This window comes from Toxotes jaculatrix, chromosome 20 (genome assembly GCF_017976425.1).
Source record: "Toxotes jaculatrix isolate fToxJac2 chromosome 20, fToxJac2.pri, whole genome shotgun sequence".
NCBI classification, from domain to species: Eukaryota; Metazoa; Chordata; class Actinopteri; family Toxotidae; genus Toxotes; species Toxotes jaculatrix.
This window is the reverse complement of record NC_054413.1, coordinates 6,464,915-6,489,901: the sequence shown is the minus strand read 5'-3', so window position 1 is coordinate 6,489,901 and position 24,987 is coordinate 6,464,915. Positions and strand designations below refer to the sequence as shown.

The 24,987-nt window shown below is 40.6% G+C and overlaps 1 protein-coding gene across 1 annotated transcript in view; it reads right to left on the bottom strand.

Annotated features, from left to right (window-relative positions):
- ptprn2 (protein tyrosine phosphatase receptor type N2) overlaps positions 1-24,987 on the bottom strand; it is a 110,734-nt gene that overhangs the window by 81,822 nt on the left and 3,925 nt on the right. The window contains exons 2-4 of the mRNA XM_041065954.1: positions 14,884-14,934; positions 8,595-8,708; positions 1,967-2,226 (exon numbers count right to left, since the gene is read on the bottom strand). Coding sequence (XP_040921888.1) covers positions 1,967-2,226; positions 8,595-8,708; positions 14,884-14,934 — 425 coding nt within the window. The remainder of the gene's footprint in view (positions 1-1,966; positions 2,227-8,594; positions 8,709-14,883; positions 14,935-24,987) is intronic.

Genomic DNA, 24,987 nt, shown 5'->3' with positions numbered 1-24,987 from the left:
CCTAGTGCTAGACAATTTATACTTGTCCTGTCCTAGGGGACATTCATGTTCCCCTTACAATGCACTGTAATAACTGTTTTTTATGTGTAACTACCTCCGTAAGCCAAAGTACTTGCAAAAACAATGGCATTTCTACCAGCCTAAGATGTATTTCATGTTGAATGCTAATTAGCAAATGAAGTAAACATTATGCAGCACATTCTAAGATTAGTATGTTAGCATTGTCGCTGTGAACATGTTAGCCTGATGACATTAGCATTTAGCTCAAAGCATCGGTGTGCCAAAGTACTGCTTCACAGGGCCGCTAGTATGGCTGCAGACGCTTAGTCTTGTTTTTTCCATTTCTGAAAAGCTGAAGTGACAACATTCACATGATAAATATTCAACCTTGCTTCAGCTCTGCAATAGGTTTTTTTTCCTCCCATGAGAACATTAAACGGGTTGTACTGGGTCAGCATTGTTGTGACAGGCCTTTATAAAAAGAGAGGCAACCTGGGCTCGACTAGACAGGACAGGATATGAATAGGGATTCTAGATCAAAGACAACTGCCCTTGGAAATTGCATTATGGAAATCATAGATGAGATAGTGTCACTCAAAGAGTAATTTCATGCATTTCCACAACACACAACAAACTTTAAAAGCATATCCATTCTGTCAGAGAAGTAAGCAATCCCTTATCTAAAAAGGAAAAAAATTATGAGTCATCTGATTTCAAAGTTAGCCGTATGAGTTTCTATTTGACACACTATTACATTACAATGCACTGGTACACCGGTACTTAGAAGCCTTTTAACCATTTGGCACCGTAGTTGGCACCAAAATGTATGATTTTGTCCTTTCGTCTTTCTGAGGAGGAGAAATCTTCTTGTCTGAATCATAAAGGCCCACGCTTCAATTGAGCATACAGTATATCCGATCCACTGAGCAGCATTATTATCCATGTCGCTGCTGCACTAATACTAGCTATCTCCCTTGGTGCCATTTTCTGTCCTTCAAATGTATATAGAGAAAATGTCAGTCTTTCCAAGCCCGGCATACTGAGAGGCCATAATGGCATTAGCACAGCGAGACGGGGGTGCTCTGCCATTCATGCTAACCATCTTTGCCTTTTTCCATCACACTACACAACAAAGGGCCTCATCTCATCAATAAGGAAGGTCCTGAACTCTTCAACTTTGCATTATGGCTGCACTGACACAGCAGCAGGACGCGGCTCGGCTATGAAGGATGCAGAGCACATTTCACACAAAGCTGGGGTTCCACCCTAAATATGAGGATTGAATAATGTAAAGAGGTGATGGAAGATCTTTGTGTAAAAGGGACCCTGCTCAGTGGGAGAGGGGGGAAAAGACAGAAAGCCAGAAACAAAAGGAAAGCAGGGACGAAAGGGCGACCCCAGCAAAGACAGATACTGACTGTTTTTCAAAAGGAATAGGAAGAGGCCCTTCCATAATTTAGCCACGGCATTTTTTCTTTTTTTTATTGCTTGCTTATGAAGTATGGACCAATATTTTTTGACTTAACCCTAGACCTAAATGCTACTGTATATCTCTAGCCAAGTGGTTATATTACTGTATTTAAATACTGTAGCCAAGGTTTCTTTAGAGTTTACACTATTTCTGCCTAATTCCTGCCAGACATAGATATTTAAAAATAAGTAAGAATCAGTCAAAATTTGACTCAAAATAAGACGACCTTGAGGATATCAATGAGATTATTTTTTAAAATTTTAGAAATCTCCTTGCAGAGCCACAGAAGATATTATACAGCTGTGGAGTAGTGCTCCTCGTGAAGAGTAAAATGAACTCCATGTGAAAAATCTTTAACGCGCCCCTTGAAGTCTTTCTTTTGTTTCTTCTGTTAATAACCTGAATGATTTTTGTGTACTTGTCACACCTGTCCGACTGACTCCAATACTCCCATGTCAGTAACTGCTACAAGTCTGCAATGTGTAGAACACTTACCTGAACTTTGGTTCCCTCTGGTTGGACTCCCGGTTGTCCATCTACCTGAGCCTGTGGCAGGAAGCCCAGGCCTGTCAGGTACTGCTGAAGGTTTCTGCTCAGCTCTGCAGGCCTCAGTTTCCTGTCTCTGGATCTGCTGTAGGCGGTCAGGCGGTCCTGGGGGCTCGGAGGTGTGGCTTGATGGCGGAGGGGAACATTCCTCAGTTTGGAGAGCTCTCTAGAGATTACCTGCTGAGTGATGTCGTCCTGCCATGTCAAACCTGAAAGAGGCCAGATTTAAGCTCTAGATAACCTTTCAATAAAGATTTCTTCGGATATGTCCAGGTGAGAATCTACCTCAGAGAAAACATGAAACAAGCAGAGGATGTTAAACCTTATATGGTCAACATATTCACTGATGCACTTAATATTAAAGACATACAATAGACTACAACACTCCAAGAACTCCTGGACTGTCCTTGCCAAACATAAATGGAAGAGGGAATAGAGCCTGGAGATAAGTGGGATAATTTGAATAATATATGAGATAGCCAGAAAAAGACTACAATCTCAAGGTCCTGGCAAAAAAATAATAAAATATTTTGTGACTCTAAAATTGAAATTTATATAAAGGAGTTCTGCTGGAGGCAGTGTGGTTAAAAAAATAGCTGACCATTTTGGGCTTGTCCCTTAATTCTTTTCATTTTGGCAAGAGATTGCTAAAGTGCTGGGGAAAATATATGGAACAGAACTTGGCTGGCATTTTGTTATATGATATCTGGACAAAATGCTGGAAAAACTTATGGCACAACATTAATAAAAAGATGAAGAAGTTATATGCGCCTATATAATGTAACATACATCACTGAAAGACCCTGTTCCTGTACAAGTATCAGGTTTTCCATGTCAACATACTGATTTAGCTTGAAAATATCAATAAAAGTGAAGTGGGAAAAGAAGAAATTTCAAACAATTTCTCATCTACTAAATTGGAAATAGTGGCAGAAATGTTTCCTTGGCACAGTTTTCCTGTAAGTGGAGACTGTATCTGTTTTCTCTACTTTGGGGGAAATTGTTTATACTGTAGTTCTCTCAGCCTTACAGGGTAAACGAGTAGTACAAAACAAAACAGCAAGGATGAATCAGAATAGTAGAGTAGAGGAGGTCTTCAATTGCGACACACAAAAAGGAAGCTTTGACTACACATGCACACCCATGCATACATGTACAGACACATGTATACACAGACATGTACACACACACACACACAGCACAGCCAGTCAACAAGCCCGGGGAGAATGTCACACTGCAGCCTGACGCCTTGCCAACATCTCTGCTAATTGCCAACACATAGTTGGGATGCAGAACTCCTGGGCAGGGGCAAAGCGTGGTGGTGCCAGGACCAGATGGAGCTACCCAAGCAAAAAAGATACCCAAAACATGGCCCCATTCCCAGTGAGCCAAGAGGCACAGCATTCCATCGGCAAAGAGCACAGAAATACCAGAGATATTATACTTTTTTTTTTAAGGAGCCAAGATGTTCACTGATGACACTTCTGTTCTGGTGAAGCATTTTTAAAGCTTCTGCAGAATGGAAGTAATTATGTTGTGGTGCAGGCTTAGATTCCTAGCAGCCACATACCTAACCTTTTATCAAACTCATCTCAAGAAACAATGCTGCCCTTAATGATGTGGACACATTTAATAGCAATAAACTAACAGCCTGGGTAGGAATATTTGAAAAAAAATGAGAGTATCAGCACCGCAGAATGTCTTCATTAGCCTGGTTTCTCACCCATAGACACTGGGTATTCTCATAGATATTCATAAGCACCAGATGAGGATCTGAGCAATGCAGAGCAGCTACAGATGCCTCCAGTCATTCTTGGCAGTGCTGAATGGCGCACAAAGCAGCGTATGTTGCCACCGTTCTGGAACGCAGCTCAGCCATCCATCCGTACAACAATGACAGTTAACTACCCGTGGCTTACCCGATGCGGTGTATATTTGCTATATATTAGCACAGTGATGATCATTTATGCTATCATCAATCGTGATGGGGAAAGCAGGTCTGGCCTCAGCCCTGCGGGATCCATATGGTACCTGTGGTTAACTGCAGCTGGTTAAATGGGTTCAGAGTAAACACGTGATGGTGCAACAACAGGATGAGGGCAGCTTCATTGACTGTGACACCTCTATCCCCTCTGTCTCCTGGGGGATGCACCCATTTCCATACATACTATGTTTTGTGTGTCTGTGATGTGAATACTTGAGGGAAAAGGTATGCCAGTGCAAATTACAGAATCAAAATGAGCCACTTGGTGGAAAAAGAGTCAGGAAGAAAAGTGGCAGGGCCTTTACGGTTGGATTCCTCTCAATCAACCTCTCAGCTGATTATCCTGGCACTGAGGAGCTAAATGTCACGCAAATTCATCTGTAAGTCCGGAGAAAGAGCAGGTTGCATCACCAAGTGCTGCCGGTTTTTGCCTGTTAAGGATAGCATGCCGTCTCGGGGAAATGCCTCAGTTAATTAACGCCTTGCCATTAACACAACAGCTTTCAAACAAGCAAGATATTTCTGTTGGCCTCCTGTCTGTTTTCTGTGTTACAGAGAGAGAGGGAGAGAGGGGGGCTCCTAAATATTCAAAGCCTATTAGATGGGATCCTGTCTACATGTCTTGTTGTTTCATCTGGTGTTTTTGAAATGCAGATTTTCCCCTTTCCTTTACTTCTGTCCACCAACTGATTTTAAAGGCATTAATGGAAGAGAGCGTGAATAATTTATCAGCAAGTTCTGCCTAATTAGTCAAAACGAAACGTGTCAATCCAAATATGACATAAATTAAATCAACGGCGCAATGGCATGGCAGACCCAAAAATATAAATACATTTTTAAGTGACATTTCATTTTCTGTAAATAGTTTTAGATCAATAATTTGAGCTACAATGTAAAGGAACATAAATCCAAATTTAGCCTTGAGTAGCTTTATGGTGAGAAGAATCCTCTCATCCCGCCAGCTTGTATGTTCTTGTTCTAGTTCTTCACTGAGACCACAGTGTGTGATGATTAAACTGCAGGGTTCTTTGAAATGCCCCCTTCACCGACCTGGACTTACACCGAACGATTCAGAAAAAAAATCTCTCTTGTTTTCCTGATAACAACTCAAGTTTTCACACGACATGTTAGTCTGTCAGTATATCTCCAGTTCCATCTAGAAAGGTTGTCAAGGAACAGACAGAGCAGAATATGAGGGAGAACAACAATAGTTTTTATTGCCCGTCTGTCAAAGAAAACATGTTTGTTCAGGAAGTGAAATACGACCATGAGTAACATGTAGTTTCAGTAGCACTGGAGTGACATGATGTCAGTTTATGGTCACTGATTCTCTCAGACTGACGATTCCTGTCAATGGAGCTAATACAAATGTCACAATGCATCATCTTACTTGACTTGTCTGTACTACGAGAGGATCTGCTGCTCTGCACAGGGTCAGGAGGTCAATCGACTGCAGGTTACTGTAGTTTAACGTGGTGTGTCAACAACACCTCTCTGACATGATTCCTTCTGATGTTATGAGCGTCAGAGCATATATACAGTGTATGACATAAAGCAGTTAAAAAAACATCCTTCTTGTAGTCCTGGTTAGTTGTTCTATATATTATACATACACACAAACACACACACACACACACACACACACACACACACACACACACACACACACACACACATATATATATATAAACATTTGAGACAGGCAACATAGTGGTTGGATTCATGATTCATGCTGATATTGTTGTTCTTATGTTCAAACAGAATGTTTCACTTTTACAAGAGAAAAGGATTTTAGGATGAGGAATAATTGATGAGTTGGGCAAACGTAGCGCTATCTAACACAAGTTTGGATGAGGCTGCCTGAATGTTGAAAGTGAAATGAAGAGCCGAACAGAGTCACCTGTTACTTTAAACTCTGACATAGTAGCAGGGATGGATGTCCCAGTCCTGAACAGGTAACCCCACAAAATATTTTAGTTAGCTAAGTTAATGACATGCTCTTTGCCCTTGGAAATAACAATGGACACACTTAAATTAATTCCTTACAGTTCTGCAGATGCGTTCTTGGTTTTTGCAAATGCTGAAAAACAGACCTCACCCTCTAGACTCTTTAAATGCAGCGTATTGCTCTTACTACAAACCCCATGCACACAGCTTCTACATGTGGAGAATCCAAAGATTGACAGACTTGATGTCCCTAGTTACAGTTGCTAAGCTATGATTGGACAATCACTGTTCAGGGGAGGGTTTCGGAGACCAGTCAATTAAATGCTCCATCATTTTAATATATTGTACATTAAATTAATTCACTGCACTTATGCCTGTGTGTATCTCCATACAGTTACTGTCTGCACAAACAGACACGCACATTTAGCAGAGCCGTAATGATTCCAAAGCAATATGACAGCAGCCTGGCTATGAAATGTGTAGACACACTGTGGCTGCACACAGTGAATACTAAAGTTGCTTGGCTTTAGGTGCTGTGTAATACAAAAGTCATTTGCAGTTGGATGACAGTGCCTTGCATTCAAAAGGTATTGTTGTGAAAATTTAATACCAGACAATGTGCTCTGCCAATGGGGACACGTCCAGACAACCCAAGCCCTTTTGTACAAGGGTCAATTTCTATTGATCTGAATGACATTGGTGTTGTGCAGTGAGCAGAGATTGTGTGATTTCTACCTGCGTCTCTGATGCAAGATAAAGAGGATTGTAAATCGATTCCATTGATGTTCCTCCCCGTTTTTTCCTCCCCTTCATCGCTTCAATTTAGGTTACAGTACAATGGTCTCAATAACCCTGTCTGGCCTCAAAAAAGAAGAGGGTCCCCCCACGTCTCAAAGATGACACTTCAATAGCTGTTGAGCTGATAAGAATAACGTGCCACCGAGCATTAACGGCGCATTGTGGAATCATCCGAAGATAATGCTCTGTCTGTGGATGTGATTCTACACGACAGAAAAGGGGAAAATGATTCAAAGTGATGATGTCATGTCTGCGGCATCTGTAAACGGGTGTCTAAAAACACAAGGTCAGAGAACAAGTCTCATGATGAGAGGCATCTAAAGGATTTAACACCTCTTAAAACGGAGCAGGAAAAAATTACACACCGGATCTCCTCTCATCCTCCTCACTCTCATTTGTTTATTTCTAAGCAGTAATTAGAATAAATGTGTGGTCTCGCCTGGCTTAATATTCATCACTGCCTTTTTTTTTCCTTCTTTTTTTTTTATTTTTTTGATTTCCTCTGGCCGACTGCTTACCCTTAATGATTTTCAACACTGGTTCACGCCTGTTAAAAGATATTAAGCTCAGAGTGGCCTGCAAAGCCAATTATGTTTGGAGAACTGATGTTTGTGGTCACGGTCAGTGTTAAAGGTGTCTACTGCCCCCTGGTGGGTCACAACTGCAATTACAGGCTGCTAAATGTGTGAAGAAAATAGGTAGGAAAATACAGACTTTTCACAAGGAGACTTTATATATTTACTTGGTAACTCTAATTTCTACCGGTCGGCAATTCTCCACAAATTTCCTAATGACTTCCTAAGACAATTCCTGTAAAGAACTATGTAATTGGCACTAATTATAAGGAAATCAAAGACTGTTCTTTTAGTTAGTATTTAGTTAGTTGAGTTTAGAAGACATTGTGGACTGAGAAGAATTCCCTTGAAAGAACCGCTTTATTTATTTATTTATTCATATAAGTAAATATGCATCCATTTATCTTGTATTGGAAGCTCTATTTATATGCTGAGCTGCAAACATGTTTCCCACATGAAATTCAAGCTTTTTTTTTTTTTTTAAACTTAATATTTGACTTTTTATGGACAGGAAATACCTTTCCAAAAGTTTCCTGTTGAGAACACAGACAAGCCAGAGCCATTTGTTTAGCAGTTACAGCAAATGAGTCCAGAACGGCAGACTGCCTGGAGGCTCCAGTCACTTCTATCTGTTGTTCACACTGTAGCAACCATCAGCACGAGAAGGCTCTACTCACCACAGCCAGCACAAGACATGATATAACTGATGAGACTTGAAATCTGTGTTTGCAAAAGGAAACTCAACATGGCTCCAAGTAGGGAAACTTGAGCCACTAAATCTTAAATTACTAGTTTATCTTCATTAATAACGACCTATAAAGTTACTTCTCTTAAAACATAACAACATATAAAGGCATGTTTTTTGTAGATAAGCTGTCCCCCTAAAGGTGTAACCCATTATACCAAGCACATTAACTGCTGCCATTGATTGAGTGGGAGAGACTGTCTGATGTGATTATACTGCACACCTCACAGTTATTCATCCACAAAATTAGCTCTAAATGTCCTACCAGCATACAAGCCAATTAGATTGGCTGCTGGAGTTAAGCGATGATGGCAAAACAATGGCCCAATATGAGTCAAATGACCTGTTCTAGCTCAGTGGTGTTGTGCTATGCTAGCCAAGGAGACAGCTTGGTTTATTTGGCTTGCTTCTCACAATGGCAGTTGACAAGCATTTGCTGTAAGCCCTGTACATGACTGATAAAGGCTGCCGAAACAGAAAAAGAAAGGCACTCGGACAAAGACGGACAGGCAAACAGGCAGTGCGTACCTCTGTGAGCCAGTTTCTGTAGGAGGATCCTGAGGCGTTGCAGAGCAGAGGAAGAAATATCGTATGTGTACAGGTCTGCATTGGCCAACTCCTGGCACCTTCCAAACACTCCATCTACAGAAAAAGAAAAGAGGAAAATGGCAAAAACAGGTTCACGTGGGATGTGTTTTTTGATAGCTCATAGTGAAAAACATACAAAACAAATTTTCCAGCACATTTTTGTGGTTCTGGTGATGAAAAATTAGGTCTACCTGTCCAGGTGAAATGTTGTAATTGTGTGTGGCACCTGCGGGGTCTCTCTATCTCTAACTTCCTGTTTTGGGAGAGCTAATAGCTGACATTTTTCCTCTGACAGCACCACGATAAGCAGCCGTTCATGGCAGGACGGACTTTATCAGGGACCCTGGTAATCTCCCTATCAGCAGGCCTCCCGCCTCACTCAATACAGGTTGCTAGGCAACCCACGCCACAGAGTCCCTATCAGCCCCATAATTCAATGGCTGGTCTAGACCTCTGAAGGATGGTGAAGCTCAGGGGGTCAGAAAGCAGTGTGTAGATGTAACGCCTGGAATATAAATGACCTGCGTTGTCACCTTCTCTCAGCTGGAGAGATAAATCCATGCATCTTGTTGGCTAAATTCACAAAATGAAAGCCCACCCCACAGATGATCTCTGGAGATGAATCCTGCAGATCTGATCAGAGCTATTTTCTCTTTGTGTGCATATGTGTGCATTCATGCATACTACTGTGTGAGAGTATGTTTGAGAAAGCCACTGTGATTAGATGGGATGTAATGATGTGATTCAATACTTTGTCATGCACCACAGCATCCCATTAATTAGCCCCAAGATGTCGGAAAATGACAGCGAACATCAATGGCACGATTGCTGCTCGCTGACACGTCGGACAATGCAGAGCAGACAAACACTGATGTTCATTACTGGCTGCAATGTACAGTTTTCTCCACCAATGCCATTTTTAGACAGGGGATATAAAAATAGATGAGTGTAAATCCAAGGATTTATGATCACAAATATCCTGCGATCTTCTCTATGATGTAACATTTTAAGACAGAGAGGAACGTGTCAAAATTCACCTTTGAATCAAGAGTGGAAAGGAGAAATATTCACTTTTTTAATTTCATCCATTCAAACACCACTGAGAATCATTTGTTCTTCTTTGAGTAAAAAAAAAATAATAATAAAAATAATAATAATTTCAGTGCCACGTTGGGTGTAAAATTCAGTGACTGATAATTCCAAAGATAATGATGTGATGTCAGACGGGGCTCAAAATTGAATTCTTATTCTAAACGAGAAGTGTGGGTGTTTTCCTGACTCCCTCCCCGTTTGCCTGTGACCCGTTAAATGACAGCTCTGTACAGGAAAAAAGCCCATGGGAGGTGGTGAATTAGCATAGACAACACAGTACAACACTCGGGAGTTATTTTGAGATCTCAAGCAGCACAGAGGAAAACCTCCCACCTACAGACGCACAGATCATCACAGACGTGTCTGAATCGTAAGACGTCAACTGCCTAGTTACTCTTCGCCAGCAATTCATCTTTTCTAAAGATATTATAACAGGTGGCGTGGTTAATATGATGACAAAATAAGGTTTGACAATTATTTCAGCTTTCATTATCATTATTTTTCCCAGTTAGATGCTAACAACACATATTATGTAAGAAATGAAGGGTGGCTGATGACATAACAAGTGGCGGGAAACTGTTAAATGTTTGATGTGCTGCTTCCCTCATTGGTTTCCATGGCAACTGCCACTATTAAACATGTTACTTCCTTCTCCGTGGTCAGGGACATTCCCGACAGCAACCAGACGCACAGACACACAAACACACAGGGATTTGGAGCATTCGAAATAGAAGTCAGGGAGAATTTTACAGCAAAGAAAATCCTTGTTTGGCAAACATAACAGTTGACTGATTAGTGGAGGTGATGCTGAACCATTCATAGCCAAATGCATGATGAATCACAAAGCACTGTTCTGTCACTTTATACTGTGCATTCACAATACTGAGATAATCAAAACAAGCAACGATGGTTCATTGCAGTTGACAGTTTGCCTGAAACACAGTTTTTTTTCCCCCTATTTTTGACAGCTAAAAACAACATTTTAATTTCAGGCTTGGAGGAGCGCAGCATTTGATGGGTGCATGGAGGGTTGTCCACATCTGAAAATAACATAAAAGAAATGTAGTGCAGTCAAATATCTGAGAGTTTTTTTTCTAAAATGTGTCAGGAGGTAATAGACTACATTAGTGCAAGATATATATGTAGGTCTAACACCTTCAAGGCTATTTGGGAACTAAGCAAAGTCTATGAAGCAGAGCAGTGATTTTCTAATGATCATCTGTCAGGTTTAAGGAAATGTCAAATTAAGCTGACAGTAGATCAATTTGTGCCTCCCTGCAAGACAAGACTAATGTTGTCACTGTGATGAACAAAAGGCAACTGCAATGCAAATGAACCTTGATCAATGTAATCCATAATGCATAAAACAGGCAACAGAATCAATCAATCAATCAGCCGATTCTTAGCTGTACAACCCTACAAGTCAGTGACATTCTCACTAAGGAGCAGCAATGTATGGATACGAAGAATGTTGACAGAGATAAAGAGGGAGATTTTCAGCCAAAAAAGGTAAAGAGCTGTAAACCTAGACGCTGCTCCCCCCCACTGTGACACACAGAGCGACACCAGGCTGTTGCTAAAGCTATTTAAACTGTGAAAGCTAATGCTCTGGGATAACAGCAGCAAACACTAAAGCTGACAGTCAGCAAACCATTTCTAAAAGACTGTACATCAGTAGGAGGGGAGGAAGGACCCAGGAGACAAATTAAGATGTATTGGAACAGGTGTATTTGCTGTGCAACTCAATTCAAAATGAAAATGAATAGGCCAAAATCAATGCACCGAGACCGGCCAGATGTAGTCTGCTAATAAAGAAAAGAACAGAAACAAAAGCTAAAGTGATCAGGATATGTTTAATGAAGTGTTTACGGATTATTCAGGGATGTTTTATCTGACAATTGTGGCTTTGAAATGATAATTATATTCATGCATGCACTGCAATCTACATGTAAATACAGAAATTAATAAAGATAAACTAGACCCTCAGAACTACATCAAACATACTGCCAATTGAATTTGGCTGTAGAATATAAATGAGCTCTATTATTACATTCTTATTTTTATTAATATAATTGTTTACTTCTCCATTTATCTCAACATATTTGCACCCAAAGAGCTTGTGTCTTTTGTTTAACCTTTTGTACAGTACTTTAACCTTAATGCTAAACTGTTTCATAACTTACCACTTCATGTTTGATTATTCTTAGATTTGCACCTACAGCCTTGGTGCTCTTTCTCTGGCCCATGCAGATTGTTTAGGATTATAGATTTTATAGAGGTTACTTAGAGTGTTTATGCTGCACTTGCACTCGTTGCAAGCTGCGATCAATAGATGCATCACCTAAATCGTTTAAATCCAAAATACAGTGCAGACGTTTCAGACAATATTGGCCCAAGTGGAGGCAAGATAACCACCAATCGATAAAACACCATTGGTTAAGTGTTTAATAGGAGCCAACCGTTGCCCTCAGGGAAACATGTAGCACTTATCCGCTGTACTTTAGCTTAGCTTATCATACCAATAAGCCACAGACTCCAGAGAGTTGCATCAAATTAAAATGCATTTCTAGTCTCAAGTTAATCACATATCCTTTTAGAGCAACCTCTGGGAAAGTATCTCCCTGAAGATGGAAATAAAGATATGAAGAGGTTGGTTCCAAAACAAGGCATGACAGCAGATGATCAAATGATCAAACATCTCCAGCCAAATTTGTGTTGGATAATGTTTCATTTGCCAAACTCAGTGGTTATTCCTCATCCTCAAATCCCTTTCTCTGGTAAAAGAGGAGCTTATCATTTAAGCTCCAAGTATGTGCTATTGTAGTAGCTGTTATATAATGTCCAAACATTATATAACAAGAAATAACGTTTAATCTACATTTTGTTAAGGGCTAACTCGCTCTTCCCTGCAATACTCTAACAAAACTGTTTCATTTCCTTGTCTTCTACATTAGCTGCATCGTTACCTGGTGAGGATTTCCTGAAACATGCAGCTTTAGCCTCTTAGCTTTAGTCTTTAGGCTGCAGCAGTGATGATTAATGTAGGTGTGAGGGAGTTTAACACTTTTTATGTCCACTGCAACTGTATATAAAATGCTGTTGATTGACACCACACAGAGAGCAGCTCCTTCTCACAACCCTTCCCTCCCCTCAGCCACTTTGCATGGCAACAGCACGGGTGACGAGGAGCACAGTTGGCCCAGCCCAGAATAAACCAGGTTACACCTTCAGGGACCACGGGAAGAGTTGAAGTGGCAGACCTAGTTACTCCCACTCATCCCCTGTCTGTGTGGTGGCTGCTGCTCATCAGGAGTCCAATGGAGAGTGACAGAGTGGAGACTGGTTATGCGTAGAGGGCTATGAGGCAACTAAATAATGTCTCATTACTTGCATATTAGGTACAACATTAATCCAACATTAGGCTTCTTTGCCTGTGTATATTGCTTTTAGTGAGCATAGTGCCTGTAATTACATTTCAGTTTGAAGGGGGGTGATATGAGTGCTGTTCCTTGGGCCAAAGCTTACTAAAAAAAAAATAAAAGCGACAATGAAAAGATGAAAAGATACGGGAGAACAGATGTGTCAAATCTCAGAAAAAAAATCACATCCCTACACGACAGTTTAATGCAACGTAATATGAACCCTCCACTATGACCCTCTTGTCTGCCTCTGGGTATTTTTCTGTCGAGGTGTCAGCACTTTCTTTCTATTAGGCTACACACGGTTCCCCTCTGTACCACTGCAATCTCTGTAATTAAAGTCAGTTTTTTTTACATTTGTCTTCTGCGCTGCCTTTTCCTTCCCTGTTTTCTCCAAAACTGGGTTAATGTGAAGGTAAGGGAGGAGATTTGCTCCAAATCTGCTTCTCTAAAATGCAAATCCAAAGACTATACTGACTACCCCTCACTATTAGATATGACGCTTCTATTATGGCAATCAGAGGAATACAAATATCAGAGGGTGTTCAGTTAGTTGATTGATCAGTTATTCAGTTGATCAGTTAATTAAGAAAATAATTGCCAGATTAATCAATAATGAAAACAATCATTAGTTGTGGCCCTGATTAATTAACAACACAAACATATTAAACAAGTCAACATAAGAATTAATACCTACTTTATACAAATCATCCACACAACAAAGGACTAGACAACAGAGACACAAAAGCTAGTGTTACCTCAGGTCATGCTCCTCCTCTTATTAACATTCAAAGTGGTACCTGTCTTGTGTTTTCAATGCTTGTGCTGTTAGTCTGCACCTTCTCCTCTAGGTCACGTCATGTTTTGCATGGAATTCTATTGTCTGCCAACAAGCCATTGTTCCCTTTGTTGGCTTCACCCTGTTTGTGAAATTGATTTGAAGATGAATCTGCAGAAAATAAATGACGTGAGCAAACTCAGTCAAACAAAACAGACAGCCTCAAAGCGAAGGCATTTAATCATTATCCCTGTGAGGCAAAAAACAAACATTCACTGGAGCAGATGTGGATCCCTTGTACATATGTAAGAGTGATACTGTATCCTGAAATGTTGCTCCTGTGTCAAAGCCTTCCACTATGGGAGAATACATTAACCTTTAACGACGGCTCTGTCGTGAAGCTCATCCTCAATATCGACATGTTATCAGTCCTCTTCAAAATTAAAGCGCGCTGTGTGATTCACCTGAATGCCACACTGTGAAAAGCCCCGACATTTTCCCTCCATTCATCAGGTGACATGTTGCCGTGGCAACCACTGACACAGACACATCCATCTTCCATGACGAGATGGGTTTTAGATTAGGTCGTGACCATTTGCGGCTTGGGGAAACCTTGGTATATAAAGGAAAAACATCCTCTTGGTATTGATCAAAAGCCTTGCAGCTGGTTAGGTGAACAGAATGAGACAACTATTGTATGTGCTGTGTTTCACTGTTGCTGCCTGACTCCCAGATGTTTTAACGCTTTGGTTAAACATGACTCATATGTCTAAACTGAGCAGAAACAACAAGCTCTCTAGTCACCATCTACCCCTGAATGATTAAAAGTAGCCAGGACGGCTTTAAAACTCTGTTGTGTCGATGATGGTTGATACCACAGAGATGATGTACAATATAATGAGGTGCGGTGGGCGTACATGATCCTCTGAGTCTGACTTACCATTGACGCAGAACTCATACGGTGTGCAGAGCTCGTCTTCAAACAGACAACCTAAAATAGGAGAGGAAGATTAATAAATAGCCCTTCACATAGCAGTGTCATCATGGTTTTGAAAAACTACACACACAAAATGAATAATGAATTCCAAAAACACAAAACTTCCTCATTTAAGCATTTAACTGTTCTGCTGATAAATCAGTGTTTGATTATTTGATCTGTGGCTGAAATGATAAATCAGTTCAACAGAAAATTGATCAACAACCTTTTTCATGGTCAATTAATCATTCGAGTCATTTATGAAGCAAAAATGACAGAACTTCTCTCATTCCAGGTTCTCAAGTTTGAGTATTTGATGCCTTTTTTTTTCGCTATATATTATTGTGGATTGAATGCCTTTGGGTTTGTGCTGCTGGTTGGACAAAACAAGCATCCTGAATATGTCACCTTGGGCTTTGGGAAATGGCAATGGACATTTTTCACTATTTCTGGACATTTTATGGTCTAAACAATACATTTGGAAAGTATGCTTTGCTATTTGCTTTCTTGCCACCAGTGAAATGAGATGACTGATTACACTGTGTGTGGTAAATGTGAAGCTACAGCTGGCCCGTAAGCTGCTCGCTGCTGTTTGCTAGCCTGAGTATGTCTGATGGTAACAAAATCTATTTTTCTAGCTCTTCATATTCCACCTCTAAAGCTCACTAATTAACACATTATAAGCTCTTTGTTATATCCATACAAAAACTTAAGTATAAAATTGATAGTTTGTGGTATTGTTACCTTTGGACAGAGCCAGTCTAGCTGTTTCCACGTCTTTGTGCCAAACTAAGCTGGACTGGCTGCTGGCTGTAGCTTCATTATTAACTTTCAGCAAGAAAACAAATGGGGAAATTTCCTAAAATATTAAACTACATTTTTAATCAATAATGAAAATTAACTGCAGACTTAAACTGATCATGTGAATCAAGTTAAGATGGGAGAGGAGGGAAACTGTCTGGCACTTACACTTCAACACAGAATAAAATAGCAGTAAAAAAAGCATAACAAATGCCATTATTGTATATAAATGGAGACCACAGAGCATATACTGACAGAAGGTACAGAAAATATACTATACTGCAGTACAGAATTAGCCCAATGTCGCAATTTCTAAATATGTCATCGCTCTAAAAAAGTACAGCTTAGTACTGCATTAACACTGGCTGTGGGCCTTGCTGCTAATGGCAGAGCCATCAATCATCAATTAGTGTGACTTCTCCTATCCTGTCTCTGACATTAATAGCCCAACTCCATGGGCAACGTTTCCATAAATGAATGTTGTATGAATATTAATGAACTTTAACGCTTGGACTAGGGCTGGGTGTTCCAGACTAATAAATGAACAGATGGCAGGAGCATTATGGGTAGCTGTTCCCTGTGTTCATATTTCACACGTGGGAGTTGCAGCGAGTAGAGGACTGATTGTTCTGCTCGCCGATCTGCGCAGGTGATCCTCCACATTTATACATTTCCAGGAAAAGACAGAGTTGAGAAAAAAAATGGTCTATAGAGGAAAAACTCCTCTTGTCTTGTAGGCTGAATGTAATAGCACACTCTGGGTTCAGGGCACATTCATTCAGCCCACACAATAATACAGACCTTCAGCCAAAAACTAAGCCACTTAGCATTTGGGTTTGTTCAGTAAGCTCTTGACAGTTTCATACTGGAGAGTTGATGGCGTTTGCAGTGCTGGCAACACAGAGACAATCTGTAAACAACTAGGCCAAGCCTCAGTCCTCTTTCCTAGAGTCTTTTATCTTTGTTATTTCCCTCCCTCTGCTCATCAGAACGAGTGACGGAATTGGATGCACCCTCTTGGCCCGGTGGCCTCGATGGACAGCAATGAGCAGCTCGTGACCGTGAATAAAGAACAGGCTGAGTAGGAGGAGAAGCCTCTGTCAGACTTCTTTAATAATGAGAAGAGATAGGTGCAAGGAGTCTGTTAATCAATGCACACAGAAAGGACAGATAATCAGGACAAGTGTGAATGAGAAAGGAACTTTTCAGACGTCACTTGTTCCAAGTCTCTTCAAGTTTCTTCTTTTCAAGTGTGACATTTGCATCATTATTCTGTTGCAATTATAAAAGGCTAACCTGCGTTGGCTCTTGATTATACAGACACAATATGCAGCTAGCTTGTTTAGAAGTGGAGAGCACATTTCATGAAATTACACCTTAGGAGGTAATGACTTCAATATGTCACCAAAATGGCTATCTAATGATGTAGAGTGAGGCATCATCACAGAGCTGGAAGGTCTCTCAGCTCCCTAGAACAAAACTAAAAGGCAGAATGTCCTGAGCTGAACTCCAACAGCTTACTGCTTGAAAACCAAGACCACAAATGTCTTTTCTAGCAACTCATTATACTCTCCGAACATCCCTCATTTTAATGGACAGATTATAGCCTAAAGGCCCCCCTACCTACCAACCATATTACTTTTTTTTTGTCTTTTTCAGCTACATTTGCAAGCAACTACAACCACTCTGTAATACTTCTGTTGATTGAAAACTGCACCTAAACTTCAGAATTTTCTTTCTAAATCTTTACCGTGGTGTCCTTCCACAGATACAAACACAACTCCAAATCGATGCTAATGTTGCTCCATATAGATAAATAGGCACGACTTTGCTAACAAGTTTGCCATACTAACTTAATAAGATGATAATATGTCAGTTTTGTTTTTACAGCTTTTTGCACTGCCCCCTAATGGCCAGAGAAAAATAACACAGATTTAATGTGGACTGACACTTCTGACTTTCCAATGAGAAATGTTAATTAGAGCAGAAGCAATTTGGCTATTAATTGATTAGTCTGCAACTACTTTGACAACTGATTAATCATTTAAGTCACTTTTCAAACAAAGGTAACAAAAACTAACTTGTTCAAGCTTTTTCATCATGATTGAGCATTTGTACATATATGATAAAAAAAAAGAACATTATCACACGTGACAGTAAAACATATTTAGGTACCACGTTTCTTTTACCAAGCATTTTAGATTTAGCTTAGAGATCACTTCAAGAAGACATAAGACCAAACTTGTATAGAGCAGGCACTTGGAGTTGGAAGAGCCCCACACTCCCTCTTGACCATGCATCTCATCGCTCTGCAATTAGCGTCAGTCCATTCAACTTTACCTCTTCATCACTTCCCTGTTTAATTCATTGAGTTCTCTGGGAGGCCTTGTCAGCTCTCAATATTAATTACGACCTTCCATTTAATGAAGCATCCAGCCAAGCATAGTTAGTCAGACATTGTGTGCTTGCGTGCGTGACCGTGTGCATGTGGATGTGTGTGATAGGCAGGAACATAGGATTGATAACGCTACATCCCCTTTCTCCGACATCACGCCAGAGATGATTAAAATGGCGCCTTTTAATTAAAATGCAATCACAGTGGATGCTGCTGATTACCTCGGGCGTAAAAAAAAAAAGGACACTAGACTCGTGACTGAGGAAGAAAGCTGGTGAAAAAAAAAATGTCCAGGCTATATCTTAACTTCACTCGCTGTGAGTGATGATGCCCTGTTGCCATGTCAACCTCACCACAAATCAATCACGCAGCTCATCAAAGGGAAACTGACTGTCAAGGCAAGTACAGTCTCAGTGGGATGTGATGTAGAGGAGTGTGCTCTGTTGTGGATTATTTGCTTTCAATAAATGCAGAGTTTTGTTTTCCATTGTAAATGTGACCATTACTTTTCTATCTTGTGCAAAATCATTGAAAAGTGGAATATTTTTGACTATTTGATGACCAAGCAAAACAAGCACTTCCAGTATGTCACACTGGGCTCTGGGAAATTATGATTGTCGGATTAATCGATAATGAAAGTAATCGTCAGCAGCAGCACTAGGCGTGAGCTAACTACAGGTGCTCTGAGTGTGCAGTAGCTTTCCCTCCCAAAATAGGCACTGTGTGACCTAATTTACAAATACAGTATGCAGGGAAAAACCAGAAGGTCAACGAATGCAGTGAGTCAGTTCACAGTTTTTAACATGATACAGTGGTAGTTAGTGGCCTGTATTATACTGTGGGAGATACTGCACTATAATACTATCCTACAGATCTTAGAGAATTTAGTCTCATCAGTCTGGCTTTGTTAATTATCTGCAGTGCACTCAGCAGTTTGCATAAAAGCTCCTCCTGAAGCTAATGTTAGCATGCAGAAAAATGAACCTGTGGCATAAACCTGATCGAGGCCCCTCCAATCCACAACTCTGTAGCACAGAGACACTTTCCTATGATGCCCCCTGAATGCCTTATTACAACTGACTTATATTGAGGGCAGCAAGTGCATCCACTGTATAAGTAAGAAAGGAGCAGCACATACACAGAGACACACACGCACCCATAAACAATTCACCTTCAGGTAAAATCTCAGTTACACAGCGTGTTAGGGACATAACAGCATGGGTGTCTCACCTCAGGGGCGTGAAATCAGAGAGGAGCATTTTTAAAGGGAAACACTCATTTAAAGTCATTTAAAGAAAAACAACTACATAGGAATGACTGAGAGTCTCTCATTAGAAAATGACATAATCATATTAATCTCTCAGATAATCTCCACCTGTGCATTATCAAGTCATCCATTACACATCTCAGAGCAGATTTAAGTGTGGAGGAACTGGTTGAGACTGTCTCAGACATTTGGCTGTGATTGGATGACCTTGCCTGGAACATTAAATATGTCCCGATAAGGCTAAACCCAAGGCTGAACAAGAAGTCAGAGACTTGATCGTTTGCTTTCCCTCACAGGTGGTTGGCCAGTGCCGGGATGCCATCTGTGATGTGTGAGGGGCCAAGGAGGATGCTGGGAGTCTGGCAGCGAGGACAGCCACTCCCAGAGCCTGCTGCAGTTTAGGACATACTTCATTTAATCTCTGGGGCCACCAGCATATCTTTTATTATAATTATAAGCTGCGACCAAGGACACCTGACTCATTTTTTACTCACACACACGCACCTGTACTGTCAGCCAAAAAAGCCATTTCAGAACAGTGCAGCGGGTGACGACGGCAATAAAAGTGCAAGTGAATTGAAAAGGGAGCGTGGCTGGAGCAGGGACAGCAGAGAAGAACATCACCTGCAAGCAAATTAGCATCAGCTTGACACCATGTCCGCAGACTCAAACAGCTTGTGTCATTAAGGCGCTCTCCTTCTAAAATTAAAGATGGCTCCAAGCTTTTCTCTGCTCCAAAAGGTCTGTTCTTGACAAAAGCTGCACATCACATGTCAGCAACTCAGCTATGGTCAGCTTATCACTATCTTCAGCAGGACACTGTTATGACAGATGTTTAAATAAGATCATGGCATTTTGTGGACCTACATTTCACCGGGAAACCAAATTTCCTGGGGTGAGTCATACTGCGAATAATTAATTTTCACACCACAAAAGTGCATAGGGTTACATAACTGTTGAGGTTTCTTTTTTTGTAATTTACAAAAAATGGTCAGCAGTCGGTTAGCTTAGCTTAGCATAAAGACTGGAAACAGTGGGAAACAGCTAGCCTGGCTCTGTTCAAAGGTTAACAAAAAAAAAAAAACATTCAAACGCTTGAGTGGTTACCTTTCGACAAAACCAGGCTAGCTTTTAATTGCATTTCTCAAGGATTTTACCAAGTAATACTGTAAAATGACAGCACTCCAGTACATGCTGTGAACAGGTGTCAAGAAGAGAGGGAAAACCATATGGGTTATGACAATAAATAATAAAAATAATGCAATGAAATCATCTAATTTTCGTACCGCCTAAAATGCTAAACTTTTCCTTTGAGGCAAAAGCAGCGCATCAGAGAATAAATCTAAAGTTATTTCACAATATGAATAATTAGTAGGAGCTAGAGGCAGGAAGTCAGGGGCCTTTGAGGTCACTTTGATTGAAGAAGGAACCTGACATGAAACCACCTGACATCCAGAGGAGTGTAACCAAACACATTTCTCTCCCACTTTCCAGAGAATTTCTCTCAGAATTCCTAGGCAGGCAGGTCATTCTCAGTCACTCAGCTGCCTGCTCCAGGCGACAGCCCAGACAGCGGCCATGAATTAAAGATGGCAGTGTCACTGCGGCAACGGAGGACCCAGAAATAGGCAGGCTTGACCTTTTCCCTGACCTGCGCTGAATGATTCAGACATTTGATTTTCTCCCCTCTTCTGAGGTGTGATTGGGTGTTGAAGTGCAGAACCAGAGCAAGTCAAACAGCTAAACGTCCTCTTTCTTCATGTGCTGAGGAGCTCAAAGTGAACCAACACAACCTGGCCCAGAGGGAAATTTCTAGTCCTCCAGATGAAGTAAAAGGTTTAACTCTTATGAGTGCCAGTTGAAATAACATTCTTGTTCCTGTTTGGTAATTTTATAGCTTCAAATGAAGCTGTTCAGCTGCAACACCTGTAGAGTGGAGCACCTGAGGTTGTGTTTATGCAGATCAAGGGCTATTTCTACCTGCTCAGACCACTCCTTATGCTAAAGCAAAAGCATGAGATTAATGGGTGATTCTTACCAATAATATCATCAACAACATTACGTATGAAGACCTTCCCTCCAGCTGATTAAATCTCTGTCCTAATCTAACTGGCACCATTTAATCTCAGCCTGCCCTTTCTTACCCTACATATGTGTGGCAGTGAATTGACTTAACAGATCTTCTGATATTATGATAATCACCCTACGGTAAGATGATTATCAACACTGATTATCAGCATTAGTCTGTCTGAATAAAGTGAAACCTACTGTATATTCAGGTGAACGGAAAAGTAGTCACAATACCTGATGTTTGAGATTTTACTAAATCAATGCATCACTTAATTGTTTTTGTCACTTGCTGCAAATGTGTTAGCATACAGTTTCCAGTTTACACATCCAGCAGACACAGAGCAACATAATATGAAGCTGTTACTCCTCCCTTTTTCACCAAGCCATAAGCCATCTAAGCTGCCTCCCAAGGTAATGTTACAGCAGGAAAAAATATGGGGGGGGAACGGGGCAAAGTGCAGCAGTATTGCCAGCCAATCACACTAGTAGTTTTTGAATAATGCTGCAAACATCCTGTTTCATTACAGCTGGGTGTGGAGTGCTGCAAAACAAACAAATGTTGGTGGATCTGAGCCAAATGTGGAGGAAAAATGTCGCTAATGCACTTCACAGATGACAGCAGTCATATCAGTTAGACAGAAAACTAGGAGCATGCCTCTCCCATTAGATTTTCAGCATCTCTCCTTTGCCTTGCCTCCCCCCAGCAGTCATTTTGTTTGAGTATTAATCAGCATCACCCTAAGACGAAGCAGACACATTACTGCTTTAATCACAGCTGAGATAGTATAGATTAATTCTTGTGCTGAACTCGCAGCCTTCAGAATCCTCATTACGGTGTTATTGTCCTCATTATAAATCTTGGCTCTACAACACAGAGGTGACCTTCAGACTGATTCCTTTACCCACACCATTTCATTTGAACCGAATGAAACAGTCGTGAAAAGGCCTAACAGAGACATTCAATCCTCCTTTCAATACCCTGGGATGTTTTCACACTGACATGGGTGTGAGGATCAGGTATATGGTGAGGTGAGAAAGTACAAGGAGCACACACTGTTATGTACAAGATGTGCAAGTGGGAAAAACGTTTTTACATAGTAGGGTAAATGCATCATTTTGTTACACCAGTCGACAAGGAGTAAAAAGCCTCTTGAAATGTAATTGAATTCTACATTTGTACATTTGAGTATAAAAGAAGAGCACTCCTCCCCTGAAGAAAGCAACCTAACCTTCCTTGCCTCTCTGGTGGCACTCTTCCTCCTTGACCCAGAATATCTTCCGGGTTCACCTTGAACCAAAGCAGGACGAGAAACTAACGAGATGGGTTGCCTCAACACGCCTGTTTGACACAATTCTGACTTCCTTCCTCTCAAGAGCCGCTGATATTTGTCGGGAAAGACACAGAAGCACAGCCAGCCACTTTGCGCTCACTCCCTCATCTCAATAACCATCCAAAGCCAACACACTCCTCCGAGCATCTGTTGAGTCACAAAGAAACATTGCACTTTGTCTGTTACCATACCAGACGTGGCAGCTTCCCAAGCCAGGAATATACAGCCCGCTTTGTGTCTTTTTTTTTTTTTTTTTTTGCTGAAAATCAGTGCTTAGACTTTGAAGGTTGTGCAACTTTGAAATTAACTAAAAACCAGAAAATCCAATTTTCCCAAGCAATGTAAAATACAGCAACACTTGAATAGCTTATCAGTCCACAATTCATGTGAAACTGAACCCCTACAAACAAGGCAGCAGCAGCTGTACGTTGGTTCAGTGCAGCTGAGAGGAGGTTGTTTATAACACTGTATGATGTTTATTAATAAGATTGAATAGGCATATATTACTTTGAACAACAGATGACAGCAGAAAATCCTAATGTTAGATCAATTACACTCATACTGAATGCTGCAGCTGTTGAGCTTATTAATTTGGAAAAACAGGCTTTGCAAATAACACACCAAATGCTCATTTAACCATCCTGCGCAGCCATGTGCACAGAGGGGATGCACTGCACAATAAAATCTCATTCAATAAATACTTTGCCATTTATTGGATGAGTCAAAGCCTTTAGTGAATTCTAGAAAGGCTTCTCATCAAAAGGGTCAATAAAATCTGAACTGAAGGCCGATGCTTGCTCCTTCAAACTGACCCTTTACCAGTTCAGTCACGATGACTCAGACATCCTGAGAGATAAGAGAAACACACTGCAACCTTTACTGAGACTGTGACAGATATCAGAGCAGTGCTATATTAGTTCTGGCAGTTTTTATAGGTGGATCGGTTTTTACTTTAATTATGATTTGGTTTCCGAGGGGATTCAGGCAGAGTTTTAGAAATTAAGTTTACTCAGAAACGTCTCCACTTTTATAATATGAAGTTTGTTACTTGTGCTGGTGTGGAGGCATACTGACCTGGTGTCTGAATGGGGCATATTATGTGTTTAGACAGTTGATGTAACATGCTGATGTTAGCATTTGGTAAGTACAGCCTCACAAGGCATTTAGCATGGCTGTGGTCCACTCGTATTCTCCTTACACTATGCTCTTATTATGATCAATAGACTACATGTGAAACTTATTCATGTTTTGTCTTTATTTATATAACTTGGATTTGAAGTATTAGAATTGCAGTTACTTCTTACAGTTCCCTTCTTTCACATTCATTAGTTTACTCTTGTTATGGGTAACTAAAAATGTTGTTTAATACCCTGTAGAATATTGTTTTCTGTGAACTATAGTAAGCTTGGTCCCAGCATAAACCTCATAGAAATAACTGGTCCCCTGGGACAGAGTGTCCTAGCAACTCAGGAAATAATAAGACAACACAAACCACACGACATACAGTATAGGATGAAAACAAACCACTTCTAGTGCTACAGCCTATTCTCACCTGGATATATACCAAGTTCATAATCCACACTGTTGTAAAATATCTATCCTCATATCGCTGCACATTTCAATCCTCTCAGATGATTTATAACCACTATAAGATATTTGATATCACCACTCAGTTCTGATATCTACGGTGTGACAGAGGCCTATGGCAAAATAGATAGAGCTCAGCAGCCTATGAATCAAATCTAACTTGTCTGGGTATATTAGGCGATCGCTGCTGATAGCCAGCCGTAATGAAAAGACCCAGCAGCACAGCCTTAGAGGACAATGTCTTCATGTACGTATTGGAGATAAGCAACCCTGTCACATATCTCAGTACATCAACGCATACTGTAACACTCCTTAATTTTGGTGTAGAAGAGAGTTGTTTCTATATAGTGGGTTTAGGAGAGCTGAGAAAGAATCCTTTAAAGCCAGTTGCAAATAATACACAAGGCTTTGGCAATGAAACAATCAATATGGCAAGATGCCTGAGCTATTATTCATTTTTTCATTTTCATGCAGTCTCACTCTTGAGAAATGTTAAACTCTGTGCTCAGTCTGATCTCCATGTTCCGGCTAGATTTGTGAATGCATTATTAGAATCATGCTAACACCTTGGTAAGAGCTGGATTGATATATTTTCCTTTATTAAATCCCAAAAGCTA